At 40.9% G+C, this 19,644-nt stretch overlaps 1 protein-coding gene across 1 annotated transcript in view; it reads left to right on the top strand.

The window, feature by feature from the left end:
• The window catches only part of PAXBP1 (PAX3 and PAX7 binding protein 1), a 51,182-nt gene that overhangs the window by 20,714 nt on the left and 10,824 nt on the right, over nt 1–19,644 (top strand). Inside the window, exons 9-15 of the mRNA XM_082247666.1 lie at nt 4,987–5,089; nt 9,131–9,246; nt 10,456–10,655; nt 14,153–14,297; nt 14,494–14,615; nt 16,285–16,361; nt 16,577–16,643. Coding sequence (XP_082103792.1) covers nt 4,987–5,089; nt 9,131–9,246; nt 10,456–10,655; nt 14,153–14,297; nt 14,494–14,615; nt 16,285–16,361; nt 16,577–16,643 — 830 coding nt within the window. The remainder of the gene's footprint in view (nt 1–4,986; nt 5,090–9,130; nt 9,247–10,455; nt 10,656–14,152; nt 14,298–14,493; nt 14,616–16,284; nt 16,362–16,576; nt 16,644–19,644) is intronic.

The following is a 19,644-nucleotide window of genomic DNA, read 5'->3' as shown; positions in this document are numbered from 1 at the left end:
AGCGCTTTGCAAGACAAGCAAAATTTTCAAATACATTTTGACTTGATATACAAGCGATGTCTTGATATACAAGTAGCCTCAAGTCACAGCTGAGTATAAAAGAGAAGAGAGGCGCCTCTAAGTGTAGCAATATGGTTACATTTCATGAAGGTACAACATTTAGCAACTCACATGGTTGATGATTGGAACAGACACATCTAAGTATGCAGGCATCCGGGGTAAAGCTGTCCACATAGACCATCCTCCGCACCACCATCTACGTCATCCCTTCCATGCTGCCTCTCGCTTTCAGATCGCTTTAATGCAGGTTGGTCTTCCCGGTCAGGATTACAGACTGGCAGCTGGCGCTGCAGAAGATGGTCTATGTGGACAGCTTTACCTCGGATGCCTGCATACTTAGATGTGCCTGTTTTATTCATCAACCATGTGAGTTGCTAAATGTTGTACCTTCATTAAATGGAACCATATTGCTACACTTAGAGGCGCCTCTCTTCTCTTTGATACTCTGTATATCCTGCTGGATTTTGCTTCTAATCCCCTTGTGGAAGCGGCTATTTGTGGATGGATATTTTATGGTTACACAACCTATCACATTGCTATAATCTTTTTATATGGACTATAGACTGAAGGATTTATTAATAAATGGTTGTGGAACGAATCATCTGATTTTCCATTATTTCTTATGGGAAAATTTGCTTTGATATAAGAGTGCTTTGGATTACAAGCATGTTTCCGGAACGAATTATGCTCGCAATCCAAGGTTTTACTGTATTTTCAACCTCAGCAGACATTCCCAGCCAGTAGTTCTTGTGTAACAAACCTAATAGGATAAGGTCGTATCCACTGTTCATTGGAGATGTGCTTGTGCTGGGGGTGTCTGATGAAAGCAGCAAAATGCCCATAATCTGAGTGTCCTGGAGACCAGTGAGCGGAGTGTGCCCTATTTAGATTCCTGGCACTGGCCTTATTTATAGAGAATAATCTACTTGGTCAGGAAAGACCACCCACGGGGGTGTCTGGACAAGTTATACAGTTGTGCTCATAAGTTTACATACCCTGGCAGAATTTGATTTCTTGGCCATTTTTCAGAGAATATGAATGACGCACATAACACAATGTAACACAACACATAATGCTTATTCATGATGAAGCACACTTGCTAGTGTGTGAAACGCGTCTACCTGTATTGTTTGCCACACTGGGATGTTCGGTTAATAAACCAGAATTTTGATGATATCTGGAGTGCAGCCATTTCTTCTATATTGTAATATTTTTGACATACAGTATTCGCTTTCTGGATCCTGAGGTGTCTACTGACTTGGAGAGAAATTTTCCTGTCTGCCATGTGTGTGCTTTTAGCCAGACTCTGTGTGCCAGTTCCTCGTCTTCTATCCTTTTTGCTCTTCAACATTGCCCACTTCTTTCCCCTTGCAGAATATTTATTTGGATGTCCCTGGAAATAAGCTCAAAGCATATTAAGATATTAGATCACCTCCAGCTCCTTCTCCCCTTATCATACAGGACATCCCACATTGCTTCTGTTATTTTCTATTAACCTATTCTTGATAAAAGTGGTCTAATGGAAGCTTGACATGACTAGCAAGCGTTCCACAGGTTCTATAGAGAAAATGTAAAAAAACACTTATTACAGTGGGCAATGACATACATTTTGTTTATAGGACGTTTAAAAACCCTATAAATGAATGTAATTTTAAACGGTGCTATTTATGCTGTGCATTTATCTGCATTTAGATGCATTCAGGTTCGCTATGTTTTGAGAAAATAGAATTCTCTGCATCCATGTACTCTGAATGTATCTAAACACTTGTACATTTTAAAGCTCATCTCCAGCTTTTGTATTATTTTTAAATAGTGCCGCCCAAGCTGGCCTAAACAAACTCCCTCACTAACCTGTTTGGCCACTGAATGTGCTGTAAAACCTTTATATAGCTCAGGCTATACTATACAGCGCTGTGTTCCTGGTGCATGACGAGACCTTCCTGTCTCACGTGTGGAGCAAAAAGTGCCAGTCTGATACTCAGCCATTGACGGATAGCTTTGTATTCTGTGAATGAATACAAAGCTGCCTCCGATTTGCGGAGTCGGATATCGTGACATCATTAGCCTGCCTAAGTGTTAGCACCACCACAAACTTCAGCTGGGGAATTGGGATTTGACCTGTACACTTTAATCAGTGGGACACATGCAGGCTGTGCAGTTGTAAACCATATTCCTCCTTCACAGTGGTATGCCATTATTTACATATGTTTGCTTTTAAAGGTTTTTACTAATTTAGATCATCTCAATTTGTTGAGAAAAATCCCTTTTCTTTCAGGAGTATTAATGATTTGTGTGGTTTAGAGCTCTGCAGTGTTCTTTCTTCTTCCTTCCTCTTCTCCCTCTTCCCCTTCCTCTTCTCCCTCTTCCCCTTCCTCTTCTCCCTCTTCCCCCTTCCTCTTCTCCCTCTTCCCCCTTCCTCTTCTCCCTCTTCCCCCTTCCTCTTCTCCCTCTTCCCCCTTCCTCTTCTCCCTCTTCCCCCTTCCTCTTCTCCCTCTTCCCCCTTCCTCTTCTCCCTCTTCCCCCTTCCTCTTCTCCCTCTTCCCCCTTCCTCTTCTCCCTCTTCCCTCTTCCTCTTCTCCCTCTTCCCTCTTCCCCTTCCTCCTCTTCCCCTTCCTCCTCTTCCCCTTCCTCCTCTTCCCCTTCCTCCTCTTCCCCTTCCTCCTCTTCCCCTTCCTCTTCTTCCCCTTCTTCCCCTTCCTCTTCTTCCCCTTCCTCTTCTTCCCCTTCCTCTTCCTTCCTCTTCTTCCCCTTCCTCTTCCTTCCTCTTCTTCCCCTTCTTCCCCTTCCTCTCCTTCCTCTTCTTCCCCTTCCTCTCCTTCCCCTTCCTCTTCTTCCCCTTCCTCTTCCTTCCCCATCTTTCCCTTCCTCTTCCTTCCTCTTCTTCCCCTTCCTCTTCCTTCCCCTTCCTCTTCCTTCCTCTTCTTCCCCTTCCTCTTCCTTCCTCTTCTTCCCCTTCCCCTTCCTCTTCCTTCCCCTTTCTTCCCCTTCTTCCCCTTCCTCTTCCTTCCCCTTCTTCCCCTTCCTCTTCCTTCCTCTTCCTTCCTCTTCCTTCCCCTTCCTCTTCCTTCCCCTTCCTCTTCCTTCCCCTTCCTCTTCCTTCCTCTTCCTTCCCCTTCCTCTTCTCCCCCTTCCTCTTCCTTCCTCTTCTCCCCCTTCCTCTTCCTTCCTCTTCTCCCCCTTCCTCTTCCTTCCTCTTCTCCCCCTTCCTCTTCCTTCCTCTTCTCCCCCTTCCTCTTCCTTCCTCTTCTCCCCCTTCCTCTTCCTTCCTCTTCTCCCCCTTCCTCTTCCTTCCTCTTCTCCCCCTTCCTCTTCTCCCCCTTCCCCTTCCTTCCTCTTCTCCCCCTTCCCCTTCCTTCCTCTTCTCCCCCTTCCCCTTCCTTCCTTCTTCTCCCCCTTCCTTCTTCTCCCCCTTCCTTCTTCTCCCCCTTCCTTCTTCTCCCCCTTTCTCTTCTCCCTCTTCCTTCCTCCTTCCCTCTTCCTTCTTCCTCTTCTCCCTCTTCCTCTTCTCCCTCTTCCTTCTTCCTCTTCATTTGCCACCTCTCTCTTTTTCTCATGCTGTTGCTTGCATTGCAGTCTTCAGATTTAGATCAGTGGTTATATTTCGCCGTTTAAGATCATGGATGAACTTATATTTTCAGTGTGGGAAGTAGTTGGTGTTTCTGCTTTCTTTCAATAATGTGAACAGGTTCTACGTAATGCAATTTAAAAGCCAGTCCAAGTTGTGCAGTGCAATATCACAGTGGAACTTGACTCAGAAAATTAAGTCCTACTAGATCACTTCAGGCTGGCCCCCTTTTTTAATTTTTTTTTTATTTGTAAAACAATAAAAATAAGTGTGTATACTGTTTAAAACCCTTCCAGTAATACACACTCAGTTGGTCTTTTTTTATGCCCTGTGCTGAGTCTGTAGAGTCCGATCTGCTGACAGCCTAAGGATTTACTGCTGTTCAGGGGCTCTGGGCTTCAGAAAAATGGCAGCCTCTAGCAAGAAGAAACGGGAGCAATACTGGTGGCAATCAACAACCTACACTTATTTTGGTAGCATAATTATTAATGTGGAATGTATGTTTCTTGCTAAAGAACGTTATCTTTATCCAAATGTTCTGAGTAAAGTTCCACTTTAACTTCGTACAATTAAACTGCAGACTGGCATCTACACTTAGGAGAGCCGTCACCAGACCATCTACACTCTTCAGTAAGAGTTACCATATTGTAGGCATGTTATTCACTTGTAAAATCCTCCTCGTTTAGAAATCCAAAAAGCACAAGACTGCTCCGTCATTTTGGATGTCAAGTCAGCAGCCCCAGCAGAATCAGAGCTGTCACTCAATGGACACTATAATATTCCTGTTCACTCCTCCCCTGGTTTCTACATAAAAGGTTATTTAGGGAAAGGGTAGGGATTTGGACCATTACAAAGACTTATAAGACACTCTCAGAAGAGGAGAGGGCTATTGCATGCAAGGAGGGAGGGGGGGGGGGGGTTAGTACTCCTTTCATGGGAATATAAATTCTCATTTCCAACACCTTGCAGGAGAATATATAATTACTTACAAGGAGAACTGCATTTGTAATCTTTATTCTGTGTGATTCTACCTTCGATTTTCTAAGTTGAGGACAGGTTCTTTTTATGTAGAAACTGTTGATATTTTTGTCTTTTGGAGAGGCATGTAAGATTTGTAAATGTTTTCTGATTAAATGTCTGCAAAATATAATTTATAAACCATCAAAATCTGTTTACAACTTTGTTTTGAATCCCGGACTTCACAGTAAAATGCTGTGAGCTGTCAAAAAAAGAATTGTGAACATTTTTAAGCATGGTTTGTTTTTCTGACCTAGATATTTCTTAGACAAATTTTGGTGCTTGATGAATCAAAATGTCCAGTAACTTGTCTGATTTGCAGTTTCTGTTACACGAATTCACAGGTAAAGCTGTCATGGCACCAAATCTCGACTCTTTTGGGCGAGATCGAGCATCTTACCAAGAACACGCAAAGCAGAGGAGGATAGCTGAGAGAGAAGCCCGAAGGTAAACAGGCTGCGCACCCTGTGTGTGTGTGGGTTTTTTTTATTTATGTACAGTACTGGGCAAAAGTTTTAGGCAGGTGTGAAGAAATGCTGTAAAGCAAGAATTCTTTTAAAATTATATATTTTAATTGTTAATTTTTATCATTTTACAAAATGCAAAGTGAACGAATAGAAAAAAAAATCTAATCAATATTTGGTGTGACCACCCTTTGACTTCAAACCAGCATCAATTCTTCTCGGTACACTTGCACACAGTTTTTGAAGGAACTCGGCAGGTGGTTGGTCCAAACATCTTGGAGATCTAACTGATCAGATCTTCTGTGGATGTAGCCTGCCTTAAATCCTTCTGTCCAGTTCATCTCACAGGAAGCAGCAAAGACACTGCATTTCTGCAAGATCAACAGGTATTTCCAGTAATTGGTAGTAAAATTTAGTTTTTAGACAAATATTTCTTGGAGTCTGTTAATGGTCACAGGAATTGTTGAATGTTTGGGTATACTGTTGCCTACAAAAGGATTAAACACTGGCAAAAAAAACAAATGTAGTCCAGCTCTGAATATACCCTCTCCCACAACCAACATGCTTCAGTGTCTTGGCAAAGCAGTAATAAGAGCAATGACCATAAACACAGAATGGGGCACTTGTGTCCCTCAGTGGACTTTTCTTAAAAGTATTTTATAGTGAGTACAAAAATTCTCTTTTCTGTCATGTCCTTTGGGGGGGGAGGGGGTCACAAGAATTCTTGAACATTTGACTTGTCCAAAAGCAGTCCAGCTAAGGGGTGAGCAAAGCAGCAAGAAAGGCTACCCAGCCCAACAACTAGAACTAGCGACTGACTACAGTTCAAAGAAATGCCTTAACAACGTCCGATACAGTTTCAGGAGAGTCTGAAACCTCCACCAGGGGAAACTAAGGCAAAGTGTTTACCAGGTGATCAGGAGGCTTCCATTTTATCCACAGCCAGTGGAATGAGATCAGCCCCTTGGAGCATCAACCTTTCACAGTGGGAACTTGGGAACAGTGTTTGATGTGCAAGTAAATAAGCTGGAGGGGGCTCCCAAAAGTGCCCAGCCTGAACCGACTACAAACACGAGTGAGTTTTCAGAGGCTGGAAAGCGCTCCACGGTGCACAGACCAGATTGAAGAATGGAAAGCACCCCAAGCAAACCCATTGCCCAAAGGTCACTTTAGGGCTCGCCCTATGAGCATCCCGAGTTTAATTACCCACTTAAGGACCAAGCCCATTTCTGACATTTGTTCACAAGATAAAAATCTGTATTTTTTGCTAGAAAATTACTTGGAATCTCCAAATATTTTGGTTTGCGTGCGCTCGGAGGGATGGGGCACTTTAAATTTTTTTTTTTTGTCTTATTTATTCTCCTTTTTTACTGTCCTTTTAAAAAAAAAAAAAATGTTTTGATCACTTTTATTCCTATTAGAAGGAATGTAAACATCCCTTTTTATTAGAAAAATAAGCTTGACAGGTCCTCTTAAAAGTTATCTTGTACCAATAAGACCAAAGACAAAAAAGTGGGGCAATCCTTGCCTTTACTTCCTGTCCATCCCTCCAAGTCAAATCGTTTTCGTCGCTACTGATGTCGCTGGTAAGCAGGGAAAACGACCGGAAAGCGGCAGGAGGAGGGGGGCACCTCTCCCGCTGCCCATAAAAGTGATTCCGTGGCGGACTACTTTTATTAGATTCCAGGTAGCCTGCTGTGTAATAAAAAAGCTAGCTGCTGCCATAACCCGGTGGGCGGTCCGGAAGTGGTTAAAGAAGCAAAGTTGTTAGAAGAAATAACAGGTTAAAGGATAAGCTCACTTTTTATAAATAAATTATAAATGCACATTTCTTTTGTTAGTAAAAAAAAAAAAAAAAAAAATGTGCATTTTTATATATTTATTTTAGTTATACAAAGCCACAGGTTTTCATTATGCACCATTATGACCTAGGCACCATCATCCTAACAACCAATGACCTCGGCTGATAAGGAGGATGTTGGTCGCCTGCACGGCACCATTGTTTGACCCTCCTCTGCCCATCTCCTTCAGCATTGGCGTAACATTAGCTGGCTGACTGTAGAAAAATTGAGGGAGAAGAAAAACATTGGAATACTAGTCAGTACTAGTGTGCAAAAGTGTATTTGCTTTGAAAGAATAAATCGCCTCTAACATTGGGTGTCCTACGTGTGTGGATGTTACATTTAAGAAAGGGGGGCATCGAGACTGTCTGTCTAATTTTAAGGGTGCCTTGACTGAACCAAGGTTGAGAAACACTGTTCTAGAACACTAGCAAGAAATTGAAGCCAGTGTGTAATCCTCCTGCGGGTAGCAACATAACCCAAAATGTTTACGAATTCTAGTGTGTCTCGAGGGATGAGAGAAATATTCCTAAAAATGGAACCTAGTGCAGTCACCACAGCTAAGGACTAATAACCTGCAATGTTGCATCTGGGTTTGGTTGTGCTTTTGGTGTAAATGGAGAAGAAATTTACATAACTCATGCATCACCACCCAGCAGAAGGCTGTAAACCAGATTTGCTCCATCACTTGCAACAATGTGTTTAAAAGATAAAGTGGTTGTAAAATCAGGTTTATTTTTATCTTAATGCATTCTATGCATTAAGATAAAAACCTTCTGTGTGCATCAGTCCCCCCCTCAGCTTACCTGAGCCCCATCTCGATCCAGCTATGTCTACAACTGTCTCAGCCGTCCGGGACTCTCCTCCTTATTGGCTAAGTCACAGTAGCGGCGCCATTGGCTCCTGCTGCTGTCAGTCAGCTAGCCAATCAGGAGAGAGAGGGGGTCGGCCGAACTGCATCTCCGTGTCTGAATGGATACACAGAGCTGTGATTTGGCTCGGGTGCCCCCATAGCAATTTAAAAAATGGAATATAAATATATGAATTGTATATCAACTATCTGTGCAACCGATTAGTGAATATTTGAACAAAAAAATAATCAGTGCATAAGAACATATGTATAAAGCTGCTTGTTATAAAACCACGGGGTCTAGATGGATGAAATTTCAAAGAGCACCGGTCAACTGATAGTTGATCGAGTCTTTTAAACCGCGTTTTAATAGTAACAAAATTAATAAACCATAATAAACATAAACCAAACTATAAAGTGCAATCCGTGCATATGTGCCAATAAATAGCCGCTAGCATGGGCAGGTAAATTGTGCGTTGACTGCGATAAACACATTCAGACATAAAGTGCAATGTGCAAATAGCACTTGAAAAAGCGGAATAATAATGTTAACAATATATTTATATGAATAAATAAAATAAAGTGCTGTGAATGAGAAAAAATTGGACGGATCCTGTTTTCAAGAAAAAGTCCTTTATCACCAACGTGATTTGTGCATGCAAAAGTGGTCTTAAACCATTCTTCCAAACTTCTTCACAAAAGGTGTGCTGTGATAAACTTCTTGTCCACAACCAGTGACCAAAATGCCCACTTTTAAGTATAGATATTGCTTAATTCGAGTGAGAGGGCCTCCTCAACCAATGGTCAGATGAAAACTCCATCTGGGCATCCACAATATTATGGGGAGCAAGAACAAAAGGTTTCCATGGTGAAGTATGAAGCATTTATTGAACAAGTAGTAATTAAAAAACTTACAGTGCTTGTAAGGAGATTGGAGCTCGAGACGGGAAGCAGGGACGCCGATTGCGTTCCAACTGGCGGAAGTGATGTACCACGTTATCCCGTGACCCTACGCGTTTCGTCAGTAACGTCTGACATCAGGAGTCAGCTCCTTGCTGTGGGGGCACTCAAAGAGGGATGGGCCAGGAGAGCCAAAGAGCGCAGAGGAGAATCTGGGCACTCTGTGCAAAACCAACTGCACAGAGCAGGTAAGTATAACGTGTTTATTTTTATTTATTTTTTTTAAAAGGGGGAATTTACAATCACTTTAACGTCTGAGAAATATTGAGCCCTTCCAAGTACCAAAATGAAAGATGATGAAATCTAGAACATCTTTGAGTCATGGCATTTTTGTAGCCTTTGTTCCTAAACCAGCATTTGCTGCTGTTTTTAGAGCACGACGGAGGCAAGCTCGGGAAGTAATTGGCAAGATGGCCGAACACCTTGAAGGTCTTTCTAGTGATGATGAAGAGACGTCCACTGACATCACTAACTTCAACATGGAGAAGGGTACTTGTCTTTGTTTTTCTTTGCATTAATACTGGGAGAAGCAAAACACTGGCCCATCGATTCCAAAAATCCTAGGCTAGGTTTAGGCAATTGGTCTCAGTTTTGCTTTCTTACACTGTCAGCTAATCTCAGGCGATGCAAGTCTAGGGTCACTTTTTCATGCTTACTAAAGTAAATTAACTGTGGAGAGAATAGGAGGATATGGCGATCTCAGGTTCTCACAAATAGCTTTTATAGGGGCAATAGAAGATTGTTCTGATACAGAACTCTGCTCTAAATGGCTGTTGCAAAGGTCTAATCATTGTTGCTTATGTAGTCTCTCCAGCCTGTTCTATAAATGCATGCTCTGAAATATAAACATCTGGAATATAGATGGTCCTTATAATACCTGCATTACATGGTCAATGTTAGTAGGGCAATGTAGGGAAGGAGACACTGGTATATTAAAGAAAGTTTATATTATCTTTACATATTGTGATAGAAAACTTTAATTTACATTAATGTAAGTGGCATGCCTACACAATATATTTAAGAAAACAAATGCTTATATTTTTATAAGTGTATACATACAAGGGATACAGCAAAAGTACATGACAATTGGATACACAGAAAATAAAGTTCAAATAATGTGTATAAATCATAAGGTTATAGTTTTTAGAGTATTTGTTTAAATCATGGCAGTAATAATATAATAATTCGCACATCTCTCTAAATAGTCCAGGATAATCATTCACAACTTTTGGTTTAGCAGTTACATCAACAGAGTAAGGCCCCTTTCACACATGCTGCCTGTTAGTCTGTTTTTCATCCATCCATTGACAGATGAAAAACGGACCTCAATGCATTCCTAAGGAAAAATGGATGTAAATGAATGATCATTCATTTACATCCGTTTGCCATCCGCTTCCGTCAATATCCGTTTTTTTGAATTGATAAAAGCATTATATTTCATCCGTTAAAAAAAAAAAAAAACTGATCGGATGAAAAACTGATGCTGACTGAAAAAACGAATGACAAAAAAACGTGACTGAACTGATGAAATGAACGGGCCCATAAGTGTAAAAGGGGCCTAAAACTGGCAAAGTTTACACAGATATACAAAACGGGAAAACTAAAAAATCTTGGGACACATCTAGCACTATGCCCACTATTTATGTGTGTATCCTTTTAATGGAAAGCCTTTGTTAAACCCTTATTTCTTCTTTCTAGATCGCATTCTTAAAGATTCAAGTAAAGTTTTTGAAGATACACTGGAAACTTTTTACTCAATTGACTGTATTAAAGAACAGTTTGAAACCTGGAGATATAAATATGAGAATTCCTATAAAGATGCTTATATTGGACTTTGCTTACCGAAACTTTTAATTCCTCTTGTACGGCTTCAGCTTTTAACTTGGAACCCTTTGGAGGTAAATTGAAAACGTGCATTCAATTAATATTGTTGATCCCTCAAGGCTTTAATGTGTCACCTATGGACAGTTTTGGGTATTTTTTGGCATTTCACGGACATGCTCAATTTTACGGGCCAGTTCACACAATGAATCTCACAGAAATGCACTGCATTTCTGTGCCATCAACATTTGTATGAATAGGCTGAAATTGCACCGGACCACACCAAAAGTAGTCCACTACTTTAATCACTTCTGGCCCGCCCACCGTGTATTTACATCGCTACTTTGAAGTTCAATTCCGGGGTTATGGTAGCAGCTAGCTTTTTTTTTTTTTTTTTTTTTACACAGCAGCTGATCTGGAATCTGATCAAAGTGGTCCTGGCGGCGGATTCACCACGGAATCACTTTTATGGGCAGCAGGTGGGGTGGGTGGGGGGCACAAGTCAGATGAAACCCTCCCCTCTGATTTTCTATCTCACAGCCAAAACCCAGGAAGCTGCAGAGGCGGCAGACAAAACAAAAAAAAAGTACTGCCGCACTTGCGGCATAAAGATTCCCCCCGATGCCGACAAGCTGTGTGCCATATATGCATAAAAAAGATTATCAAAGAGAGGAGTCTAAGCCGTTGTCAAAAGACCTCCTAGATTTCAAGAAGAAAGTAACATTCACTCTAAAATCCCTTCAGGCATCCATTAGCACAATCAAGAGTTCAGATCAGCCTCGTCCGCTAAACCGAGGAGTGCAACTCGAGAGAAGAATCTGAGATCTCCAGCTGTCCCTCAGCCACAGCTGACCTCCTCCGACTCTGAAGAACGGTAGCTAATCCTAAACCTGAAAGGCCTCGAGCCAATACAGGAAATTCAAGATGGAATCCATCTTCTCAGTAAGATCCTTAATTCCAGAGGTGGCCTTTCTAATAACCCTCGACCTGAAGGATGCTTACCTCCACGTCCCGATCCATTCTTCATACTGTTCAGAGGCACTCACAAGGAAAAGCCGGCATCTGAAAGTTCTATAGCCAGATGGATCAATATGGTGAAATAAACAGCCTACTCGACCCAAATCCAGACCAGTCATCTAGGTGGGAAGGCACACTCCACTTGCTCTTTCACGTCTTTATGGGCGGAAAAGGCTGGGGCATCCATCGAGCAAATTTTCCGAGCAGCCACCTTGTCCAGTGACTCCACTTTCGTGAGACACTACAGGATTGATCTGGTCTCCGCCCAAGATCTGACCTTTTGGTCGCAAGGTCCTGCAACGGGTAGTCCCACCCTAAGTATGCGTCATTAGGGTCTCATGTGACCGTCCTGAAGGATGACTTGGGGAAAGTCCAAGTTATTACCTGATAACTCCCTTTCCAGGAATCCTCCAGGACTGTGGACCCCCACCCTTGCTAATGGAAAATTAACTAGCTATATCAGGCTGTTAGTCTTTGCTGTCCAGGTCCTCTTTATACGACTGAGGGGCAGCCAGTGGGTGGCCTTTTTTTTCCTGCCAGAGGAGGAGCCTATCTCTTATGTGACCATCCTGGAGAATTCCTGGAAAGGGAGTTATTGGGTAATAACTTGGACTTTCTTGCCTAGTGCAAATGATGATGTAATTCATCCCAGGAGTCTTCGGGGGGAGGGGTTTTCTCAGCTAAGCACAATTTCAAGGAAGCATCCAGGCAAACCACTAAATACACATGGAAAATGCACATCTATTCTTTTACCTGCCAAACATAAGTAATTCTGAACAGCCAATTTTATTTAGTGCTGTTTTATTTTAATATAATATAAAAGGTCCCAAACTGCACAGCCAGACAGGTGACACATGAAGTTGATTAGGCTGTTTATCTTCCTAGTTTGGCAAGACGGCTATACTATCTCACCATCTCCAGCCTTCACATTGGACAGTGATTCAGCATTATAAGCTGTGTCCAGGAAACAGTGAGCTGACCTTGGAAGTAGTGAAGATATTGGAGAAAGCAGTTATGCTAAAGTAGGACGCTACAGAGTAATCAGAAGGCATGCTTAGGGAGGGTCTCTCTGTAATAAGTCGCGCTAACTTGGATTTTATTTTCCATCATTCAAGTTAGCGCGACTTATTACAGAGATTTTGCTTAGGGTGTGGTCACACTTGAAGTTGCTGCTGTTCTCCTTTCCATTAGCGTGGTTATTACCTTATTCCATGCTTAGGGAGGGGCCAGGAGCACCCAAGAGGGACCTGAGAAGAGGAGGATCTGGGCTGCTCTGTGCAAATCCACTGCACAGGGCAGGTAAGTATAACATGTTTATGATTACAAAAAAAAGAACCTTTAGTATCACTTTAACTGCTCGCCTGGATTTCTTTTGTTACAAAATCTCTAGCATTCTTCAGTTATTTACCCACTTAACGACCACCTTATAGCAGCTTTACTGCTACAAGAGCGGCAGCTGTTCGCAGGATCACGTGTATATACTTGATCCTGCTCTTCCGGGTAGGGGGCGTTAATGATTACACATCGCAGGAGCCGATCAGCGGGTACCACGGACTCTTATTTCTGCCTAGTAAAAGCACCTCCCACATTTTAGTAAAACCCATATTAGGCACGCAGTTAACTTATTGATCGCCTCGCTTCCCAGTTAGTGTCATTAGTACAGTGACAGTACGTATTTTTAGCATTGATCACTGTATTAGTGGTACTGGTTCCTAAAAAGTGTCAGTGTCAGAATGTCCGCCACAGTATCGCAATCCCGCTAGAAGTCGTTAATCGCCGCCATTACTAATAAATTAAAAAAAACATAGTTTGTAAACGTTAAAACCTTTGCGCAAACCAATCCATATACGTTTATTAAGATTTTTTTTTTTTTTTCAAATATATGAAGCAGAATACATAGTGGCCTAAATTGATTAAGAAATTTTTGTTTTTCTTTCTTTTTCTAATTTTTAATATATTTTATAGCAGGTAGTAAAAAATGTTTATAGCGTTAAAAAAAAAAAAAACGCAGAGGTGATCAAATGCCACCAAAAAAAAGCTCTATTTGTGGGAAGAAAATTTTTATTTGGGTACAGTGTCACACAATTGGGTACAATTGTCAATGTAACGCAGTGCCATATCACACAAAATGGCCTGGTTATGAAGGGGGGTAAATCTTCTGGAGGTTAAGATGTTAGTCACCAGACTATCCATTTCAACAAAACATATTTTAGGCATGTTATGGATTTGTAAAAGCCTCTCTTTTTTTGTAGACTTCGAACAGCCCTGAGACTGCTGCAAGGTGTCACTGTCTTGGATGTGATGATAGCAGTCCAAGCAGATTCGGCACTGTCCCTCTAGTTATGCTCTATAATCTTCTTTACTGCCACCCCACAGCTGCATAAATAGTTATGCAGGGAGTGGAGGAGCTGGGCCATTGCAAATTAATAATACCCTTCTAGGAAGAAAAAAAATGTTGCAAGTTTTTATCTTTTTAGGTGTTTTTTTTTTTATTTTTTTTGCAACTTTTAAAGTTGTTGACGAGTTTCTTAACGTGCATCTTTTCCCTTTCTTTTAGCCCAATTGCTGTGACTTTGAAAGCATGATGTGGTTTGAGTGTTTACTCTTCTATGGCTGTGATGCGAAAGACTCAGACAAGGAGGATGCAGACGTTGCGCTATTGCCATCCTTGGTGGAAAAAGTTGTTCTCCCAAAGCTAACAGGTGTATTTATTTTATGTGTTGCTTTGATTTACACTGTCATTGAGACAGCAGAACATTGTATGGTAGTTATATACACCTTTTCCTAGATGGAAACCTCTTTCCATTCATAAATAAACAGCGATAACTGATAATGAATGGACATAGCAATTATTCAGCATTGCTTATTTTGTGTCCTGTCTTGTCATTTGTCCCCCAGGTATTGCTGAAAGCGTGTGGGACCCTTTCTCCGCTACACAGACGAATAGACTGGCTGCCGTGATGCAAAAGCTAATACGTGGATACCCCACCGTTGTAAATTCTGACAATAAAAACACAGAGGTATAAATCTGCAGCCCTAGAACGTTATTTTCCCCCAGCTTACTATTGGGAATTGAAGCACAGGAAAAACATAGCCTATGTTATGTAGGATAGAGCTCACCCAGAGCTTCATTATTTTTTATTAGGCTTCTGATCCCTGTAAAATAGATATAATAAAACAACAAATGGTGTTCTCAAGTCTCTCTGTGCCTGCACCATGGAAATACTATGATTAGATTCTGTGCGTAGCTGTTTAGTATTTTATTTATGATTGTTTTTTCGTTTTGACAAATTGTACCCTGCTTGACCTGTAAGCATTTTTTCTATTTCTAAAAGTTTGGACTGGAAAGTTGAAAAAAAGTGGAAAAAAATGAAAGTATACAGATTTACAAAAGTGAAAAAAATATTAAATTGGATCTCCAGGCAAATGAGAAACTACACAATATGAAGTGCATATATTGGAGCTGTTTTACTTGCCAAAGAGTTTTATAATAGCCTGTATTTCTGTCCATCAATGTGCAGTCTATGGTATTGTGAAACATGCCCCTTCCATTAAGTCCTTTTCATAGAGTATTGGCTGATATCTGTACCAAAGACTTACTCATCCCAACATATATTTGGCAAGTGTAGGAAAGACAGATCTTCATTTACTCCATATTGGCTTTGCAGAATTGGGATCTTTGCACAGGGGCATATGATGTCATGTAGGATCCTCAGGCAGTAAAATCCTATGTAAAATCTTGTTCAAAGATTACATGTATGTAACGTTTGTGCTAATTTTTTAAATGCGTATAGTGCAAATGTACCCTATTGGTGGTTGATAGGACACAGGCGGCTCCTGCACACGAGCCCCTAACCCGGAACAGGCTGAATGATATGCAAGTATGTGATCCAGCCTAACCATGCCCCACCCACTTGCAGTAAATGTACTATGGGCAGGCGGGAAATGGTTAAACATTAGCAGAAATGTGTACTTAAGTACAGCATAAATAACTCTCCAGATGCAGATTTTTCTGTTTTTTACATAGCTGAATGCAGCTCCAGATTGCCGAGCTTTGCATGGCTGTATGGATTAGCCAATAAAAATGCAATAATGCTGCGTTCAGATTAGTATAACTTTTGGATCTTCATGCATACACCCTGTGTAGTCTAAAGGTGCTTTTATTGCAAAATAGACATACACTATCTCTTCTGCAATAAAGTGCCACTACCTGCCTGCTCTGTCTCCTCTGGAAGTGTAGACTGAGTTGTCAGCATGATGGCCTCCGTTAAACAGGTGGGAATTGAGCCGCTTTAAATACAATTGGCTAGTTAACCCGTTACCCTAAAATATTCTTATCTACATTGGACCCTTTTCTGTTTTCTGTTTTTTTTTTTTTTTTTTTTTTTTTTTTGACCACGGGACGTGATTCTCTTTTCCATCTACAGTCCTACCTGCCATTGAGTTTAGGAATAGTGGCTTGTCTACTGCTTATCCATTAGGAATTTTTAGCACCCTTTTTAATACACAGACAGTCCTTATGTGGATGGGAAGCGTAAACTGAAGGGGTACATTGGTCGGTCTGTTGCAGATATGAATGAAATATTTATGTAAATTGATAAAAAAAACATTTGTAAAGTTTTTCAGAGGTGTTACAGGCTGGTGTTGAGAATCAAATCTGTATATGATGTATCCTTTGTTCCTTTCCAGGCACTACTGAAAGCTTTGTTAGTACGAATGAGAAGAACTTTGGATGATGATGTCTTTATGCCATTGTATCCTAAAAAGTAAGACCTTATTCTTTTCCAGCTGCTTTGGCCTAAAATGTATGAATCTTGCTTTTAAATGTTATGTAACGTTTTGTGTGTTTTCTAAAGTTTAAAATAATACATCCCTTTTCTGCTTTATGTCCATTCTCTGTCCATTACCTTTGTGATGTACAAATGTATTCATGTTTCAACAGAAGTAGTATTCTCACCATTGTCCAATCTTCTATTCTTAGTGTTATAGAGAATAAGAATTCGGGCCCATGTGTGTTTTTTCAGCGCCAGTTCTGGTCATCTGTGAAGGTAATAACATTTAATTATGTCTGTGAATTTTAAGTAATACTCCAACCTATCTATTTATTTATATGTGTGCGTGTGTGTGTGTGTGCATCTCAAAAAATTAGAATATCATCAAAAAGTACATTTGTTTCAGTAATCCAATTCAAAAATTGAAACTCATATTCTATAGAATCATTACACACAGAGAGATATATTTCAAGCATTTCTTTCTTTTAATTTTGATGATTATGGCTAACAGCTAGTGAAAACCCAAAATTCAGTATTTCAGAAAATTAGAATATTGTGAAAAAGTTCAATATTGTAGACTCATGGTGTCACACTCTAAATTATCTAATTAAGTAAAAGCACCTGTAAAGGTTTCCTGAGCCTATAAATGGTCTCTCAGTCAGGTTCAGTAGGTCAAACAATCATGGGGAAGACTGAATACTTGACAGATGTCCAGAAGACAGTCGTTGACTCCCTCCACAAGGAGGGTAAGTCAGAAAAGGTCTTTGCTAAAGAAGCTGGCTCTGCAGAGCACTGTATCTAAGCATATTAATTAATAGTTGAGTGGAAGGAAAAAGCGTGGTAGAAAAAGGTGCACAAGCAACAGGGATAACCGCAGTCTTGAGAGGATTGTGAAGCAAAGGCCATTGAAGAATCTGGGGGAGTTTCACAAGGAGTGGACTATGGCTGGTGTAAGTGCTTCAAGAGCCACCACACACACACACCTATCTAGGACATGGCCTACAACTGTCCCATTCCTTGTGTCAAGCCACTTCTGAACCAGAGACAACGTCCGAAGCGTCTTACCTGGGCTAAGGAGAAAAAGGACTGGACTGTTGCTCAGTGGTCCAAAGTCCTTTTTTTTTTTTTTCCAGAGTCTGGAGGAAGAGTGGAGAGGCACAGAATTACATGAGGTCCAATGTGAAGTTTCCACAGTCAGTGATGATTTGGGGAGCCATGTCACCTGCTGGTGTTGGTCCACTGTTTTTTATCAAGTCCAAAGTCAGAACAGCCCTCTACCAGGAAATTCTAGAGCACTTCATGCTCCCCTCTGCTGACCAGCTTTGGAGATGCCGATTTAATTTTCCAGCAGGACTTGGCACCTGCCCACACTGCCAAAAGTACCAATACCTGGAATAAACTTGAGCTCCTCCCAAAAGGTGAAGCTCTGCTTTTTTGCTTCTCTGTTTTTTGGGTTATTACTAGCTGTAAGCCATAATCTTCAAAATTAAAAGATAAAAATGCTTGAAATCTATCACTCTGTGTGTAATTAATCTATAAAAGGAGTTTCACTTTTTGAATTGAATTACTGAAATTAACTTTTTGATGCTATTCTAATTCAATGAGATGCACCTGTATATACTGGTCTTGGTATAACCTAAGGCTGCTCAACTCGGCAGTAAGGGGCTTATTTACTTGAGACATAATGAGTATATTTGAGAGAGAGCTCAAATACTTGAGTGAGTTCCGGTTCACGTTTGTGCAATGCGGGAACGCTGCAAATATGCAGCCTGATCCCGCATCGCATCCGCACCTCTGGCAGTTCACATTGCCGTATGCGATATGCAGGGGGTGTCAATTAAAAGTTAACAACACCCCCAGTTGCGATCGCATATCGCAGTGCGATCTGAAAGTTCGCACAGAATCGGATCGCACTAGTGTGAACCACTATGCGATCTGATTCTGCTGCGGATGAAAAAAAGCCTCATGTGCGTGTTTATTGCGGATGTGGTGCGAATTTCAGCCATACAAACTGTATGGCTGAAATTCGCACCGCACATGAGATCGCATGTAATTTTGGAGCAGTGCGCTCCGAATTACATGCGATCTCTGCAATCTCACAAATGTGAACCGGCACTAAATGTGCACGCTAAGGAAGTTAATTGTTTATTAATGTAATAATAAACCTTGTGTCTTATGCTGGCCATACACGCACAGAATTTCGGCCGAAAATGGTCGTTTTAGGAAATTTCGAAAATCGGGCCGCTAGTGAACACAAGTTTACCGACGATTTAGATCGTGTGCCCGGCTAATGTCAATGGATCCATAGCGAAAACTTTTATCGTTTCTACGAAAGTTTTTATGTGTATGGTAAAATTGAAACGAAAATAATATTCTGACTCCTATTGTGCATGTTATCAAACGATCATTATGATCATGAAAACGATTATGTAAAAGAGTTTATTCTGTAAGTTAGTGGCCAATTCGCTTTCGACCGAAGAATAATCGTTCAGTCTGCAAACGGCCGAAATTCTGTACGTGTATGGCCAGCATTAGACATGTGCATCTCCTCCTTCATCAAGGCTGAAAGATATACACAAACCGTTACAAAAATGAAGAAATACAAACAACAATAGAAACCTGTCAGCATTCCAATAACCCTTTACAATAAATAAAAGGTTTTTACTGATGTTTCCCAGTTGGTAACCTTATTTTTTTTTTTTCTGCACAGGAAGTTAGCGAAAAATCTAAAGTATGCAGGCAGTAGTGAGAAATTGATACATGTAACTTCCCAACTCTGCAGAACAAAAATGTCAAATTGTGCTTTAAAGTAACATTAAATGATATACTTTCTCCAAAAATAATCCATACACATCCATTACTAAATGGACCTGTAATCGTTTACATAAAATCTTTTCTTACTGGGGGGGGATTTATCAAAACCGGAGTAGTCTGGAGCATCTGTGCATGACAACCAGCTTCTATCTTCAGCTTGTTCAGTTTCACAATGAAAAATAGAAACTGGCTGCCATGCACAACTGCTTTAATTTAGATTTGTATTTCTACCTTATTGTAACTTCCACTGTGAGCTCCTGCACCTTTTCCCCCCCTCCCTTCTTTTTGAAACGAGCAATGCATGTTAGTTGCATTCATGTGCACTGCTGTAGGTACACTTCAAATCCTATAGTCCATATTTCATCTTGGGAGAGAAGAGAGGATGACTAGGTTCTTAAATACAGAGAGACCATAGAGAACTGACATAGATAGGCACCCTCTAACAGGAAGTCCGATCACAGCA

This window comes from Pelophylax lessonae, assembly GCF_965119305.1.
Source record: "Pelophylax lessonae genome assembly, chromosome: 2".
Taxonomy (NCBI): Eukaryota; Metazoa; Chordata; class Amphibia; order Anura; family Ranidae; genus Pelophylax; species Pelophylax lessonae.
Note: the sequence above shows the minus strand (reverse complement) of the source record. Positions and strands in the feature narration are given on the sequence as shown.